The following is an 18,778-nucleotide window of genomic DNA, read 5'->3' as shown; positions in this document are numbered from 1 at the left end:
TGTTTAAGGAAGGCAATTTGCTTTTTACCCATTAATTAAAGACGCATCGCATATAGTTATCAAGCCACTGAAATTGAGTTAAATCTGTTGATCATTTCACAGAAAGGCAGTAATTTTCATGGAATTCATATACTTCATACAATGAAGTGAATTGTTCATCAAATCAGAGCACAAGAATACAGTACAATTAAAATCCTTCCATATCAGTAAGACTCTCACATGAATATCACACTTCTTTTGTTTAACTTTCTTCACATTGTTTTTGGGTTGCAAACAGTGAAAAAGTAATGTATGATCATACCAAAAGGACATTGGAAGTTACACCCACAGATGTTAAACTGATAAAGCCTTTTGAAACAGTGGTATATGGATCCATACAGTCCATGAATATAGATTTACCTCTTACCATATGTTGTAAAGACATTAAATGGACTTTCTGACATGCCATTGTATGCATGTCACTCTTATTTCATTCCGAAGACAAATGTCAGTTGAACCTAAAAATCACCGTGAATGTTATATTTCTATCTTATGACAGACATCAATGAATGTGACCTTGGGGTTTGTCTGAACAATGCCACCTGTACCAATACACTTGGTGGTTTCACCTGTGTTTGTCGGCTGGGCTTCTCTGGAGTGAGATGTGAAAGCTGTAAGTATCATCACTTTGGCTTTTCATATCTTCCCGTGATTCTCCATGAATCATTGCTTATTAATACATGTAGATTGTGTCATCTACCTTTAGTCTAGTTTAGTCTTGAGAATACAAGAGGAGACTTGCTTCAAAAGAGAAAGCTACTTTTAAAAACTGAGAGAAATTTCGTATTAAAGTAACAAGTCAACAACAGAATGATCTGGTTTCAACCCATTATGGGCAAGTGTTGGTACTTTTCAATGTCAATGCATTGTCGCTGTTAATTGCTGAATGGTCAACATGCCACACTTTGCAAATTTTCCACTGCAATCAGGTGAATGCTTTGACTGATATGGGTGAAATGACAACGTAAGGTAGTAGTACAATATCAGAGTGTTCAGAATTCATTACATGTATAGCCGATTTGACAAACGGAAGCCTTGATTTCATTGATTCATATGGAGACAACGTGGTATTGGCAATCATCAAATGATTGCAAGACCAAGAATATTTGCATGTTATATAAACCAGCAGGTTTTAGGAAATAAATGCCTGTTTTGCCCCAAAATGTTGGTCATTCCTGCCCTTTGCTTTTCAGTTTGAGTCAAATTTGCCTCTTTAGCTTTTTTTTTTTTTTGTAACTGGTGGCATCAAATAAAAAAGTTTCTCTCTACGAAAAGCTTCTCCTTTTAGATTTAACACTGTAGTCTAGTTCCTAATGTACATGTAGATTGTTTTAGCTATTGTACGTGATCATTTGGGAATAATTTGATGTGAATGTGCCTGGATCATTTGTTTTCTAATACAGAAAGACTGATTGTATGCCGACAGTAATATATTAATTGAAGGACTGAAGTCTGAAAAATCTATTGATAAAAAAGAGATTCAATTTTAATTATTCAGACATCGTAACAGAGCATGAATTGATTTGGTGTAAGCATCACAGAGCTCAAATACTACGTCATTTACACCTCTTTCAAATCAGTTAGTCATCATATCATCAGTATCCATGAAACAGGAAATGTGAATTCTAGTCTGAAATTTTGGAAGTAACCCTGGAGCCATTTGCCGTCTCACCATCTAGTGCCCTGTAATTTGTAGTTTCATTCGTGACACTGAAGAATAGTATTTCTAAATGCGTCAAAACCCATTCCGTCATACCCCAAACCCCCTCCACGTCTTAAAAACTGTACTCAAAGCATTAGTCCAAACGAGCATCCATCTTGGTAGTTGGGCCATGAATTCTTATTAACTCCTTGCATCACCCACATTTATTTGTCACTTCATCTCCATCCTTCCCCCCCCCCCCCAACTTCTCCCATAGCCGTCACTGCTTGTGACTCCGACCCTTGTGCCAACGGGGGTCAGTGCAGTGGCAACGTGACCCACTATGAGTGCAGGTGTCCCATTGAGTGGACTGGAGATGACTGCACGACGGGTAAGTCTGCAGTATTGGACAGGTTTGGATAATCTGCCATCCGTACATTGAGAGCAATATTAGTAGATTGCATCTGTGAAAGTCTGAGGACAATTCGACAATCTCTTGAAAAATTATGAATTTGTAAAGTTTCAGTGCCGACATTGCTGGATGAGATGACTGCAATTTATTGGAAAACAATATAAAGAAAATATAGACAAATTTAACATAAAATACTTTGCCTTTGCCAGCATCATTAAAGAGTACTAGACATACAGTGTACCTCTTTCAGAAAGCAGGGGGATGAACGTTATGATGTCAGTAACAAGTCTAGGGAATGTGTACTTTCAAAAATGAAAATTTTGTAGAATTCTCTACATACATGTATTTCCTTTTATATTCTCATATAATTTCTATATGTGACATTACAAACTGTGTAGTCTTTGATAGGAAGCATGCTGGTAAGGAGACGGGCAATCTTAGAGAATGGAGATAATAAAAACCTCATTACTTCTCCCAGGATTAAAATTATCGTCACCCGTTGAGGACGGACTGATTATGCTATAACACATATTTCCCATAGACACCTGCCCGAGTATTCTTGGGACTCGTCTTTGATAGGCTAAATGAATCATGCATTTTAACGAAAGCTGGTGTTTTTAAAATCAGGCTGTACCAATTTCTTTGGGATAATATTCCTGTGCAGTGTACATAATTTTTGTTACAAAATGAGAAACCGTAGACACCTTCTGGTTTCTCTGTGTTACAGGTAAGCAATGATTACTTAATTAATCAAATTATTTGATATAAGCTAATACAAGTGTATGTGCTGGCATTTGCTACAAGTATTAATTCAATAATATACCATGTGACCATTATGTCCATTTCTGTGGCCTGGACCCTGTATCAAAACATGATCCAGTTTGGATTTATTGACCAATACCGTGAACAATGCTGCTACTTACATCAGTATTGTTGTTTTTAGACAAATCATGCTTTATTGGCCCCTTCCCCTCACACCCCCTCAGCAAAAGATGCCTGCATCGGAGATCCTTGCTTTAATGGAGCAGCTTGCCTGAACCAGTATGACTCCTTCATCTGCACATGTCAGCCCGGCTGGACAGGCAAACAGTGCCAGATTGGTAAGATTTGAAACAAAAGCTTGTCCATACAGCCATTTATCTCATTTACTGTATAAGCCATATGTTTCGCGAGTCTAAATTTTCGTGAATCGGGAATTCCCGACTATTTCACAAGTGGTTAAATTAGCGATCGTGGAGTCCTGTATGGAACGGAGAAATGTACATGTGTATGTCACATTCACATGGGGATCAGAGTCAATATTTTCACATGTCTTTAATTTCGCGAATAGCACCCGACTCACGAAATTCACAAAAATAAAAACCTCGCGAAATATTCGGCGTATACAGTACCTTGCAGAAAATGTTGTTGTTTGAGTATATCACAATTATTTTAGCCCGTATTGCAAGGGAGTGAGTAGAGGAAGTGTTTTTAACATTAAAGGCACATACCATATGCCATGCTAGAAATCAGTGTGTTTCAAACACTGTACCCTTGTAATAAGAATGAATGCCTTATTTCTCTCCATCATTCATTGTATTTGATTTATGATTGTTTTACTCAGACAGGATATTTTCAGAGAGCCTCTAGTAGATTCCATAGAAAATATCGTCTTGCATTGACACAGTATAGTGAGTAATATTGATCATTCAAAATTTGAAGACAAATCACCACTTGTAGCATCAAAAGTTTTCTTCAACCTCTACTCATCAAAAAATTTAATTGTTTGAACATTATGTACACTGCATTTCATTCCATTGACTATCATAGAATTTAGTGCTGCTTGTTTCAGGCATCCAAATTTAAACAGAGACTTACATTTGTACAATGTAGCTGTGCTGTGAGCTTCATTACCTGATATTTCTTTTATTTGGTATTCTAGATATTGACGAGTGTGAAAGCAACCCTTGTCTCAACAATGCCACATGTGTGAACCAGCTCAATGGCTTTGCTTGCATCTGTGATGAGGGCTGGACAGGGAATATTTGTGAGACTGGTAAGTGTTCAATCCTTCTTTGTTTTGGTTCATTAACCTGTTATCACATATCCAGAATTCAAATTCATGAAATTCTTCCGTCGAGGTGTTTTCATTGCAACTGATTGACAAATTGCCCTACATCAACGTAAATACGTCAATGTAGGGCAATTTGTCAATCAGTTGCATATCCAGAATTTTGTAACATTTCTGTAGAATGCGTGCTTCATGTAAGATATACCCATTTCTGTAATTTTTTTTTCTTTTCGTGAAAAGAAAGTATGGAGTATGGGGAATGATTTGTACTCTGCCATTTGTGTTCATTATTCTGTATTGCTCACTGATTCTTACTTTGTGCTCCAACAGACATAGACGAGTGTCTAAGCAACCCATGCTCGGCCAACGCCACGTGTCAGAACCTTGTGGGCTCTCACAACTGTCTGTGTCCAGTGGGCTACGCTGGCGAATTCTGCGAAATTGGTAGGAAAACCACGACTATTAAAAATCTGTGTACTACACTGTAGCTCAATCAAGATGCATATACATTGTACGTGTACCATGTACAGTTGTATATATGTTATACATACAATATCGTAGTAAAGCATTCATTTAGAGATTGTTACCTGATTTGAGTGTTATTCCACACAGTGTCCAAGTTGATTTAAATAGATTGAGTAAAATCAGATGGATAAAATCATAGAAGTGTTATTCTGAATTGTTTTTAAACTGCTAGAGACTTATAGTACTTTACGGTCCTAACTTTTTGATCATAAGTGTAGTACAGTTTGTAATATTGTAGCAGTGGCTACATTGTACTTGCATACCACATAGGTCTACCCTTCAGTGCTCATGGCACTTTAAAAAATGAACAGATAAATATGTGTACATATACAAACATGACAACATTGAAGAAAATAACAAACAGCATACATTACAATTGTGGCACTATCTTTCTTGACATTTGACGACTGCCTTTTATCTCATGTAATTAAAAACAATTCTTTTTCAGTCTGTAAATGGAAGATTCAAAGCAAAGCAAAGGGAGGTGAGAATTTAAACACCTCGTAAATAGTGCATTATTGCTCCTGTGCAGATATTTTCCACAAGATACAATGTATGCAATTTTGACTAGGGATCAAAGCTTTTTGGTAAGAAATATAGCTTGACTCTGACATCAATTTGATGCATTTACATGTATATATGACTTCTTTGTAGTTTTATTAATATTGAACATGTACTTCACAATAATATTAATGTAATGTTTTCTTTTTGTGCAGAAATTGATGAATGTAACCCCAATCCATGCCAGAATGGAGCCACATGTAGGGAAATGGGTACAACATATGAGTGTGAATGCCCAACAGGTTTCAATGGCACAAACTGTGATAATGGTAAGAAGATATACAATTCTTCAATTTCTTCCAAACTTAACCACCATGCTTTTTATTGTGTTTGTGTAATCTAAATCCATGTGTAGCACTATATATGTGTGACCCTAAAAATGTGTATTTTACAGTGCAGTATGGTAGATTTGTCAGTTTATGGGCTCTTGCGAGACGTTCCAGCTTCTTGACATGAAGCTCTGATCAGAAATGTTCTTAATACCCTTTGAAGCGAAGGTATCTGTGCTTTTTGTACGTGCCTGCAAGTCTTGTAGGCCTAAGCACTATCAAAATTGATGTGCACAGTATGCTACACTGGTCAGGGGGATTATTGCAGTTCAGAAGTCTGCAGTGATTAAAGTCCTTGGGCAAAGAAAGAAGAAAAAATGCAAAAACTTTAATGACAGAGTGATTTTCTGATGTTTTAAGCAGTTTTAAAATACATGTACAGTAGTACCCCATGCCCTTGATGTTGCAGTCTTTTTGTACATTTTTGTTGACATTGTTGAAACATTTCTACCTCTACTACGACTAGATGTGGATGACTGCATTGGACATGAGTGTCTGAACGGTGGTATCTGTGTGGACCTTCTGAACTCCTACCGATGTGATTGCCCCATATCCCACGCTGGCAATTTCTGTGAAATTGGTGAGTTTCCCTGCATGCAATGAGTTTCTCCAAAGTCTGTTTCATGTGATGCTTTCTGCAATGCTTTCAAGCCATGATTATTTCAGTTTGAAACACCATTACAATTGTTGCAGGGGTAACTATAGCTGTTGAGCCTTACCAATGGTTACAAATAAGGGAACAGGCTATAGTACTGATGATTAAGATATATTATTCCTTTCCTTTTTCCTTGTTCATAGAGACTTTGATAAATTTCTACTAACAGATAAAGCATTCACTAGTTTCCGATTTTCTGAGCAGGCGCAATAAAACCATGTTTGATATGAATTTATGTCTTGAGATGCAAAAACTTTCTTAAAAATCAAATAATGGCCCATTGACCGCATGATTGACACAGTGCACCAGTATGTTACTATCATATCTCATTGACCACATGATTGACACAATGAACAATATTGTATTGTATGTCAGTGTCATATGGTCAAAAAATGGCCCATACGCTGTATACCACATGAATGACACAATCTCTGTGACTGTGTTATATGTTTTATTCTGTCACTGCAGCCTTGAATCCGTGTAACTCCAATCCTTGTCTGTCCAATGCCACCTGCAACAACCTATTCACTTCCTACACATGTTCCTGTCCCCTTGGATACTCAGGAATCAACTGCGAACAAGGTTTGTCAATCAATGCTCTCACAAGTGATATTTGTCTGCAAAAGTCACATGAGGGAAGGATAAAGTGACCTTTTGAAGACCAAAACTGATTTTTTTTTTGCAATTTTCATTAACTGACAAACAATTTTAAAGAGAAGAAAATGTTTTAATCTTTGTAGAAAGGTGGCCCATACACACAGGTAGCCACAACAGATGAAAACAGATTGGTGTGTAATTGTTTCCTTCACCATATATCCATATTCTTAAATGCATGTTTTAAGTCATCTTAGTAATTACAAGTCAAAGGTGATATTGCCATATAGATTATTCAGCTGGAAACAATCATTTGATCAGAAGATAGACTAGTAGCATTGAACAGTGCTCATAAAGACAATTAAGGAACAATTAATAGGCATTATGGACAAACATATCCTGTCACTGGAATGTGTCACTTTGGAGTTGTCTGTGCAGCTACTTGATATTAGTATGTATTTTTGAAGGTAAATGGCAAGCTTGGAATTTCATCATGTTCCTTCTTTCTTTCTATTTTTGTTGATGTTGACGGGACAGAGGTGCAAGAGTGTGCCAGCAACCCCTGTCTGAATGGAGGCATATGCCTGGATCTCATCGGGGAATATTCCTGTTTCTGTGACAGCGGATGGACAGGAGAGCGTTGTGAAATAGGTATGTGTGTGCTCAGAGGTCTCTGCCGACAAACCATGTCATGTTAATGTGTATGAACACAGTTGCATCAATCTTCACAGAGTCTGCGGAGATACAATGAATGAAACTATGGGTAAAATTCCAGTCTGTGGAAATTGTAATGTGTCTTTTTTCAGACATTATGTAGTAGCAGATGATGTTACAGTATGTCAGATTTATCATAGTGGTGTGTGACATTGGGCATACAACATTTGTGAAATTGTAATTATTTGTCGTCACACCACATCCTATTTCTGCAAAGAAAATTCCAGTGTGTAAAGACATGAAGAAATGTGCATACATTCTCAGATGTAAATATTCAAAATATGCCCAGAGGTAAATATTCAAAATATGCCTAGAGATAAATTTCGAGATATAAATCCTCTGAGACATTATAAGCAAATCTACCTATAAATTGCATCCAGTCAAAGTACAATCAAAACTATTCAATCATGCACCAATTTCTACAAAACAGAGAGTGTACTCCTTTTTAAGCACCTCCACACGTGTACACTCTTCAAAAGTGTTACTGTATAGAGAAGACAACTCTGCATTATGAAAAGTTGAAGCAAAGAATGAATTTGTACAGCAATGTCAAATATTAAAGATTTGTTTTACAGCTTGCATTATCAATTGCCCTAAATTTCAGACATCGATGAATGTGCAAGTGACCCCTGCCTTAATGGAGCAACATGTATAGACCTTGTGGATGGCTATCAGTGCGATTGTGTCCTTGGATATGAAGGGATTCTCTGTGAAACAGGTTTGTGCAATCTTAGGTACTTGTAGCCAAGTGTTTCAGTCATAAAAAAAAATTGTTCATTTTGAGTTAATCAGAGATTCGTTTTCATGAAGTGTGGTTATATTGTGCCCATTCTGCAGACTGAATAAAGTAGGTCTTAAATAACATGGAGAATAACATAAGAAATTTTGCATGTGTGCTTCTGTGTTTGGGCTTGTAATTGTGTTTGAGTTTGTGTGTTGAAAAATGAAGTCACTGTAGACCAATATGTAGATTGGACTGTATTTTGCACCACCATATTCAAAGCATAAGAGGAAAAGGTGACACAATATAATTATGTGAACTGCTGTTGAGTATTTTTCCCACTGTGTTTTAATATTGAACACTCAATGCCTACACTGTGCAATATATGGTGAAGATAACTCAGGATCCTTGTGTTATGCTGCTGTGTTTTGTAATGCATCCAACTCTGTGTATGGCGTGTCTACAGAAACTCTTGAATGTGCCAGCAATCCGTGTCTGAATGGGGCCACCTGCTTGGATCTGATTGGACGATACGAATGCCAGTGCTCCTCAGGGTGGACAGGAACCAATTGTGAAACAGGTACTCTATCAACGACTGATTTTAGAACCACATTGTGTCTGTCCCTCTTCCTTGAGGAAACAAAGGGCATTATTTCTCCATCTTCCTTTTTTGTTGTATTTACAGTACATTTTCTGATATCAACATTTGTAAGGTTTGCAGATTCATCAGATATAACAGTTACAACTTTATATGTACATCTACATCATTTACCATGGCAATAAACTACAAGATGTAAACTGCTCAAAAATAAATGGTGTTTACTTGAAACACCGCATCTTCTCTGGCATTTTTAACAAATTCATAGGTGAGAACAGGTCTTTTTCTCTCTACAGATAATGACATATATTTTTGCAAAAGTAGGTATTACCCTCTATGAATGACATGTATGTAATACAATTATATTGTTGATTTTGCAGCACTTTATAAAGTGTGTCAATACAGTTCATTCTGTGATGTTTTTATTCTTCTTTTTTTTTTACATTTTGTCTTTCCGCTACAGACTTGAGTATTCATTGTATTTACAGCTTTGACTATTGACTCCTGAAAGTTTTGAACATTACTTGTAGTGTATAAAGGAAGGATTGAAATTCATATTGATTGTAGAGGGTGATAGCATTTCTAGATGTTGCATGAGCATGTGCATACTCCGTACAATGGCTACAATCCTGTATCGTAGAGTCTTGAATGATTAGATGGTTCCATAATCTGTATCAAAAATATAATTTCAATGTTCCTCTGTTCTCTCTCCCCTCTCTCGCTACACTGTAAATCTCCCTCTACCCATTCCCTGATCACTCATATCACACATATATATTTCATATGCCTCAAATTGGCTTTGATATCTCCTTCCATTATTCTTCTGTTTAATCAAACTTATGTAACTCTTCTGCAACATCTCAACTTCACTGCATTCTGTCACATCTGGCTTCACATCTGGCCTCACTTCCACCCCAATGTGTCCCATCTCACCCCTCCCACCCACCCCACCCCTCCAACCCCACCTCTCTCCACCTAAACACCACACACCTTGCCACTCTGACCACCCTGCACCCCACCCACCCATCTCTCCCCCATCCCCTTCCCCACTTCCCCCACAGAGCTGGACGAATGTGTCAGCATGCCCTGCCTGAATGGAGGACAGTGCGTCGATGAAATCAATGGCTTCCGCTGCATCTGTGAGAAGGGTTGGACAGGAGTCACATGTGAACTTGGTAGGACTTCATCCCATCATTATGTGTTATACTAAAGCTGGTCTGTTTACAGCTGTAGCTTGTTTTATAAAATGGACTTTAAAATCTCTGCAATATGATTGGTCAGTTATCATGCATTGATTTTTACTGATCCACACTGATCCACGTGTCTGGTAAAATTCTAACACATGACTCAAGCCTTGTATAGTATTGTAGGTGTACTAGGAGCATGATGGGGGGAAAAAGGTTGAATTTCATGCATTTATGGGCCCATTTTATAAAACAAATGATGCACAGACCTATTTCATGGATCACTGAAAATTGGATGCTCTCATTCAACTTTGGAAACAGTCTCAAACCCACTTGCTGTGCTCGTGAGTTTAAACAGTTCCAAAGTTAAACTTGTGCATCCAATTTTCACTGATCTACTCTGTCCTGTGCATCATTTGTATGATAGAGGTACATGTGCCATTTTGCATTGATATTGTAATTTCCAGTGATCGAAAAAAAAAAAGTTCTGTCTTGGATGTGAATAAGAGTAGACAAGTAATTGGCAATTATATGACTACCACTTTTCTTTCACAAATCATCTTTTGTATATCCAAGACAATGCTCCGATTCTCTTCTGAATAGTTCCTTGAAAGTTAATTGTTTTTTTTTAAAAAAGGCGGAAGAAGAAACATGTACCTCTGTGTCTATGTAATAGACGGAAGATATGAGCAGAAATGACAAATCTGTATTTCCTCTTCTTGCAGAAATGAATGAATGCAGCAGTGAACCATGTCAAAATGGAGCCAACTGTTTGAACTACGTGGATGGCTTCTTCTGTCAGTGCACACCAGGATGGGAAGGAGACCTGTGTGAAATTGGTAAGTTGTTTTCTGGACCATATGGTTTCCTGTAGTCATACACTGGAGAATTTAAATGTTTTACCCAGATTTTGTGATCTCTTCAAACTACAATAACTTATACCTTATTTTCATTGTTTGCTGACCTGCAGAAATATCATTTGAAAATATTTGAATATCTGCTTGGCAGGTACTATCATTTGGATTTTATAATCATTACCTATACAGTGTATACATACTTTGTTTAATAATGTCCAGCCTTTTGGTTGCATATCATTCTGCTTTGCTATTGCATAGTGTTCTGTATACATCAGTTTGCATTCTTACACTATCTGTTTTCAGAGGATTTGTACATAGATAACTGGGAACATTGTATTCTTCATATGCAGATATTGACGAATGCGAATTTAAAACCTGTCAGAATGGAGCAACTTGTGTGGACCTCTTGGCTCAGTTTCAGTGCCTCTGTACCCAAGGCTGGGCTGGGGTTCTCTGCGAAACTGGTGAGAAATTGGCTTAGCTGCACATATCTAAATTACTGTAAAAATGGTTTCTTTCGCGGTGGTTTTATTTTCGCGCTTTGAGGTTGAACCGCGAATTTAACATCACACGAAAATGTTTTGAACTCGTCGGTTGTACAACGCTATCATTACCGACCGCGAATTTAAACACATGCGAAAAAGTCCGCACCGATGGAAACCGCGAAAGTTTCTGTACGCGAAAGAAACCACTTTTACAGTAGCACTTACAATGTATTTTTAGCTGTGCATTTGTGTGTGTGTGCATGTGTGTTTATGATTATGATGTAATTACATTGTACATACAATGGGAGCATAGATCAGTAACGATACAGTAGCAAAGTCATGTGAACAAATTTTCAAATGATAATAAGCTAAATCATTTTCAATGCTCTGTGCTGCATTCTAAAGCAAAGCTTTAATGGAAGACATATATTCTTGACCTTTGTTTAAAATGGAGGTAGATATCACCAAATTGTTTAAAGGAATAGCATGTATGATAACTTCTTGCAAAAATATTTCTTCCATGATTTTGACTTTGCTGCAAATGCTCACCTAAAATAGAAATATAGAATGCAAACTTTATCCCAAAGCATATATGCATATGGCTTTTATACTATTGAGTTACAAAGTTTGCACAAAAATACAGAATTTGTCTACACTCGATCATTTGTCATATGTAGGACTTGCCATTTATGTGCAACCACACCTTTCTTTGCTATTTTGCAGATGTCAATGAGTGCCTGTCAGATCCTTGCGTGAATAATGCAACGTGCATGAACAACATCGGCTCCTACGAGTGCGTCTGCCCTGCAGGATGGGAAGGCCGGAACTGTGAACTAGGTAAGAAAGAGAAAATGACAGCGGTTTTACGCCAGTGAACATTTGGTATTCTGCACAACTGTGTTACAAAAAAATACTTGTATAAATTATCAGCCTTACGTACAAATGTGTTTCGATGTCCAATGTTTTTCTTCTGTTGTGTTACACCTCACATCGCTATCAGTGCAAGTGGTGTCTGGTGAGAGAAAGGCAATGTTGTAAAATGTCGTATTGAATGTTTGGTTTGATTTGGTTTCTTTCATAAACAGACATGCTGGAATGTGCATTTGACTCTAATGTTTGGTGCAGATTTCTAACAAATAGATACTCGGTAAAGAATCCTAGATTTGTACATATGGTTTCGTTTTGTTTATAAACAGAAATTCAGGAGTGCGCCAGTGATCCCTGCCTAAATGGTGCGACCTGTGTGGATGCTCATCTGGGTTATGAGTGCATCTGTGCTCCTGGCTGGAATGGAACAAACTGTGAAGAAGGTATATTTCTTCCTCCTTTGGAATGAGATTTTCATATGTTTATTGTGTATGATGCTTCACTCACAGTTTTTACATTGCTTCTTCTTTTCCCACTGCTTGAAGATTTGTTAACTCTTTATGTGCCATGGTGGATACCCCCTGTGTGCCACGTTATTCTGAGACACGAAGGTAGTCATGCTTTGTGAAAGAATTCTGTTTTTCCAATTTATATAACTTCTACAAATTTCTGTTAAGATGGGCATAATAGTAGGCAAAGTTATAGGAAAGTGGAATGTCAAACTTCGTTTTGATATAAATTGTATGCCGAATCTATTTTCAATTTTTCTTTTGAATGACCAGTTGCTACATTACTGTAAAGGCATGACTTTTGCACATAAAACCATGACAGAAACTTAGAATGTACGAGCAAATCTAGTTGGGAACATCGCTTGATAGCCGACTACCACATAGAATGCAAGCCGTCTATGAGAGGAACAAAAGCACGAGAAACGCTTTCATTGTGCCTCAGGATTAGCAGTAATTAGCGGTTTATCGATCGGTCTTGGCGGCTTTGTTTGTTGAGCAGAATATGCGAAGTTGGCACGCCGTCGACTGAGTCGGACATGCGAACGTGGCATATAAAGAGTTAATTGCATGAGTGTGAACTTATTTCTGTTTCTTACTGATAAAAATTCCTGCACTCTTTTTGTAAGTCATAGAGATCTTCAATCACTTTTCTTGCTTGCACGTATTATTCACGACTGTGTATCTCTGTTTTTTTCACCACAAGAGCCCTGCAAATATTCAATTTTCCAGTCTTATGATACTAAACAAGACTTAATGTTACACAGCTTGATTCTATCAGGATCACTGAAGTGTGTGTATTACATTTCTCTTCTACTGTAAATGTATTCTTGGATTCTTCTATGTCCTGCTATGATATAGAGACATGTGCAGGACTCTATTTTGTTTCCTTTCTTTCTTCTAAGCATTTGTGCTGTGCTGGTGTAGTACTCTATCATCTTGTTCCCATATTTGTCCCTTCTATTTTGTTACACTGATTAAGTCTGCATTCATCCCATAGGCTTGCTAAGATACACTGTACCACACACAGCTGCACTTTATAAGGCCTTACCTCTGTAGATTGCAGTCTTACTCTAATGTCAGTACTTGTAGTCATTCTTCACACTGGGAGTATCAAGAAACTTTATCTGCAACCATACAGTCATCTTATGACTTTGGCAGAGGTTCATTGTCAGATGAATAGCCAGACAAATTGCATTTCTACCAACAAATAGCAACATGATATGGAACAAAGGAATATAAAGCTACAAAACTAAATATGAATGATCCCTTGTGGCAAATTACCAGCATTGGCAAACCACAAAAATATGCTCAAATATCTGCAAACATGAACCCACACAATCACTCACATGCAGACACACATACAGTGGTTCTGTGGTGACAAACGTAATAACCTCTACAATGTTTTTGTGAGTGCATGCACTTTCTCTTCTCCCTTGTCCATCACACTATAGAGGTGCTTTCCTGCCTCAATGCAACCTGCCTGAATGGGGCAACTTGTGTTGAAACTGGGCGTGGCTTTTTCTGTCTCTGTCCTCCTGGCTGGACTGGTCAATCTTGTGAAATGCACCTTCCTGATCTTCTGAAGCGTATAACTGTATAATTCTACTATATACTTCTGTTTCCCTCTTTTTCTATCTCTCTACATGTACAATGTACCTCTCTTTTTCCCTCTCTCTGTTTTACCATCAAATCACACATCTATATTGATATTTCCCTTGTGCTGTAATTCCTACGATTACCATTGTAATGTAAAATTACCAAAATAATGTGTTCTTACAAGTGCTGCTGCAGAGTAGAAATAAGCAGAAGGATATATCACAATGTCAAAGTACGCAAATCACATAGTAGCAACATATAATGGCTGTATCATCAAATGAAATACAAATAGTACTGTGTGTCAAATTCCAAGTAGGTTGACTGTGAGTAATAGTGTGTGTGGTAGCATGTCAATCATTCATCCTTTCTCACAATTGATGTTCCACTTGTTTACAGTTGATAGTTGTGTTACCTGTTGTCTAGACATGTCACAGAGTAGGTCTTTTTGCACATAGTCCTGAAAGTTTGTTGTGGCTTTTCTGCAAAGGAGTTTGAAGTTTAAGGAAGCTTGATGTACTTTGTGAATTGTTGTGTCCAATTGCTGTGCTTCAATCTGTTTTGTCCACCCTACCATCTTATTCTCTTTCCCAAACTCTTCTGGTGCAATTTTGCTGTGCTGCACCAAAACACTAACAGAAATCATGGAATGTGAAAGCGGTCCCTGCCTTAATGGAGCAACCTGTGTAGATCTCATCGATGGATACGAGTGCCAGTGTCCAGTGGGCTGGACCGGCACAAATTGTGAGGAGGACATCGACGAGTGTGCAGCAGATGTTTGCCAGAACGGCGCAGAATGTAACAACATTGACGGAGGTTATGAGTGCGTCTGTGCCGCGGGTTGGCAAGGAACCAACTGCGAGTTTGACATCTTGGAATGCGCCAGCAATCCATGCCTGAACAATGCAACCTGCTCTGAGCTCACCGACGGCTACACCTGCATCTGTGCAGACGGTTACAACGGCACCAACTGCGAGGTGGATATCAACGAGTGTGCCAGCGACCCCTGCCTTAATGGTGCCACCTGTCGAGACAATGTGGGCGGCTATGAATGCCAGTGTGCCAGCGGGTGGGACGGCAACCGCTGTGAGAATGAAATCCTGGAATGCATGAGTAACCCGTGCCTCAATGGTGCAACATGCATTGACCTGATTGGAGACTATGAGTGCCGCTGCCCGTCTGGACTGATGGGACTCAACTGCGAATTTGAGATCGACGAATGCCTCTCGGATCCCTGCCTCAACAATGCAACCTGCACAGATTTCTTCGACGGTTATGAGTGCAACTGCACAGAGGGTTACAATGGAACCAACTGTGAGATCAGGGTCGTAGATTGCACCGAAGATCCCTGTCTAAACGGTGCCACCTGTATCGACTTGGAGTCTGGCTATCAGTGTGTCTGCGCTGATGGATGGACGGGCAGAGATTGTGAAGAGGGTTTGTCAATAACTTCATCCTTTCTCATCAGCTGTCACGAAAATGACATATTACAGAAAATGTTGCACTTTTTCTCTCACAGTAAACATGTGTCTCTGGATAAGAATTAGTTTAAGTGTGATAAATCACGGTTGAAAGGTAAGCCAGTTGCAGCTAGCGTTTGTTTTGTTTTTTATTGTTGTTTGCTTGAAGTGACCTTAACATTTGAAGTGATTGCACATCTATTCATTTTCTTCTTGTACAGCTTAGATTAAGATACATTGCATGCACGTGGCATAAGTAGAGAGTGTTTTTCATTGTGTAGGGTGTGATACAGTTGGTAGCTGGATGCAGATTCTGTTCAAGTTATGTGATAATTGCAATCCATCAGTTGGGGAAACTGAGGAACTTTCCCACATTTTAAATCTTTAGAGAGTTAGGAACCTAATGGGCATGTTTTTGAAGCATTTGCTTATTCTTGTCTGCCTAATGGGCTTGATTTTGAAGCATTTGTTTATTCTTTAATTTATTTGTAGCATCAAGTTAAAATCTTACTTAAGTTCAAATTTGTAGCAATTTATTACATCAAGTTAACATTGTGGTAAAGTTCAAATTTGTAGCATTCATTACATAAAGTTATGGATGCAATTGTTGTATTCTGTTCTTTTCACCACTATTTTTTCATGCTTTGAGCGAAATTCAATTTCATTTCATTTCATAATATCCTGCTCACTTCCTCTAGAAATCAATGAGTGTGGCAGCAACCCTTGTCAAAATGGAGCAACCTGTATTGATGTCGTATCTGGATATGTGTGCCAGTGCCCAGCAGGATATGAGGGAACTCTTTGTGAACAAGGTAGAATCAACTGGATATAAAGTGCATGTGAAAAAGGCTACAATCTCCCTAATATTTCAGTCCCTAACATTTTGTTCAAGCCTAATCCATTTAGTGATAGTAATTTCAGTATGATTTCAGTTTGACCAAATGTTGTGATTTTTAAAGAACCAACATTCTGTCACTATTCTACTTCGTTCAATACTAGTTCAATAAAGTGTTTTCCAAATGCCATACAGTAGCTCCTACTGCAGGCCAGAACACTATTTCATGGTACATTGCTGCATAATCAATTTCCAGTGTTTGAATAAAAAAAGATTGTCTGATTTGATTCAAGATGATCATTATGCATATAATTATGTGTACTTGTTTCCCTCTGTATAGACATCAATGAGTGTGATTCCAACCCTTGCGTGAATGGAGCTACCTGTATCGAGGGCTTGGCCAACTTTGAATGTGTCTGTGCACCTGGTTGGCAAGGACTACGCTGTGAGGAAGGTAAACACCCAATCTTTCACGTCTTTTATCTTCGTATTTGGATTTATCAGGAGATGTTGTGCTATGGACCAGTACTTCCCTGCTATTAAAGGCATGATTTACCATTTTCAGATGAAAGAAAAACCCAGCTTTAGTGCTTTAAAATAATTCTACAATGTGAGTTATGAATAGAAACAACCACTGTAAAAATTTGAATCCATTATAATCGATATTTATTGTTAAATACACAAAATGTGAACAGTAGTTATAATAAAAATGTTTCCGAACTAAACCGTCTACAGTTATGGTTTGAGAAAAATATTGATATCTCCACATACAAGTATTTTAGGCTTTATTGCGTAAATTTTCTATGGTAGGATGTTTTGTGATACAACAGACCTACACATTTGCATCAAATATATCTCAAACATTTTTTAAATCACTGTTCCCAAAGGTAAACAGGACCTTTAACAGACACCATAAGTGCTCTTATGTGGTAATAACCCACTGATATTTTGAGATCTTGTGTAAATGTAATCTACATGCATATGCATGCTGACATCTCTTGTCCTATTTCCTACACCATGAGAAATGTGTTGAGTCCTTTGGACAGAGTTTATTTTGTCTTGTTGTTTTGTTTTCTTTTATACTCACTATGCCACATAAAATCTACCCAAAATTCAATGTCATGGCTTGCATCAAAGTATCATCCAAACTGCATTCTTCAATTGCTTTATGATGTTTTCACCGCACAGAGATCTTGGAGTGCTCCAGCGATCCGTGCCAGAATGGGGGAACATGCAATGAGCTCATCAATGGCTACACCTGCACATGTGCTCCAGGTTGGACAGGTTTCACTTGTGATGAAGGTAAGACACAATGGGACATTACATTGACAATACACTGACACAACATGATACAGAATAGTACATAAACAGACAGACAGATACACAAACCATACACACCCAACACATACCCCTTATCATTATTCCCAAATACAACTTGTACTATTATACATGTACTTCTTGCATCTTCATCCAACATATACAATGTACGTTCAAACCTAAAAAGAAGTGACACCGCCTATTCAGCTACAAGGACCTTTGTACTTCCTGTCATCATCTTTTTCACGTTTGGCAGGTTTGTTTGTTTGTTTGCTTGTTTTAAGCAAGAGAATATTAATCAGATCAGCAGTTGCAATCTTACAAATTTCATTTTCAGAGGGAGACAAACTGAAGAAAATATTCACCTCAGGGTTTTTTTTCTGTTTTTTTTTTCTTCTTTACACTTTCCTCTTTTGTAGAGCTAGCTCCACGAAATTGTAAAACTGATGTTTTCGATTCCTCACATCTATCCTTTTCTGAATCTATTATTCAAGAAATCATGGAGTGTATGAGCAATCCATGCCAAAATGGGGCCACCTGTGTGGATCTTCTACCAGGCTACATGTGTAGATGTGTGGCAGGCTGGGAAGGCATCAACTGTGAGCTTGGTAAGCATCAAATCTTATCATTTGATATTACTTTTATTGAATATGCACTGTCTTGTGTCACTGTCATGTGTAGATAGAGCTGCTGAGTGCCCCTGATTGTACAGGAGGCTTCCTGAAAGCCTTAATACATGTATCTCTTCCTGTCTGGCTGAGAGAATATGAAAATCTTTGTGATTTGGGAATAATTTTTTGCCCATTCAGTTGTGTGTAGCACACAAGTACA

General features: G+C 38.0%; 1 protein-coding gene across 1 annotated transcript in view; it reads left to right on the top strand.

Annotated features, from left to right (window-relative positions):
* LOC139726079 (uncharacterized) overlaps nt 1–18,778 on the top strand; it is a 217,931-nt gene that overhangs the window by 110,620 nt on the left and 88,533 nt on the right. The window contains 21 exon segments of the mRNA XM_071637162.1: nt 539–652; nt 1,959–2,072; nt 3,080–3,193; nt 4,015–4,128; nt 4,474–4,587; nt 5,385–5,498; nt 6,025–6,138; nt 6,682–6,795; nt 7,345–7,458; nt 8,126–8,239; nt 8,709–8,822; nt 9,902–10,015; nt 10,750–10,863; nt 11,232–11,345; nt 12,090–12,203; nt 12,563–12,676; nt 14,975–15,772; nt 16,494–16,607; nt 16,971–17,084; nt 17,819–17,932; nt 18,442–18,555. Coding sequence (XP_071493263.1) covers nt 539–652; nt 1,959–2,072; nt 3,080–3,193; nt 4,015–4,128; nt 4,474–4,587; nt 5,385–5,498; nt 6,025–6,138; nt 6,682–6,795; nt 7,345–7,458; nt 8,126–8,239; nt 8,709–8,822; nt 9,902–10,015; nt 10,750–10,863; nt 11,232–11,345; nt 12,090–12,203; nt 12,563–12,676; nt 14,975–15,772; nt 16,494–16,607; nt 16,971–17,084; nt 17,819–17,932; nt 18,442–18,555 — 3,078 coding nt within the window.

The sequence above is a fragment of the Diadema antillarum genome, unplaced genomic scaffold (genome assembly GCF_040938485.1).
Source record: "Diadema antillarum isolate AM-2024a unplaced genomic scaffold, OU_Dant_1.0 seq00000079_RagTag, whole genome shotgun sequence".
Lineage (NCBI taxonomy): Eukaryota > Metazoa > Echinodermata > Echinoidea > Diadematoida > Diadematidae > Diadema > Diadema antillarum.
Note: the sequence above shows the minus strand (reverse complement) of the source record. Positions and strands in the feature narration are given on the sequence as shown.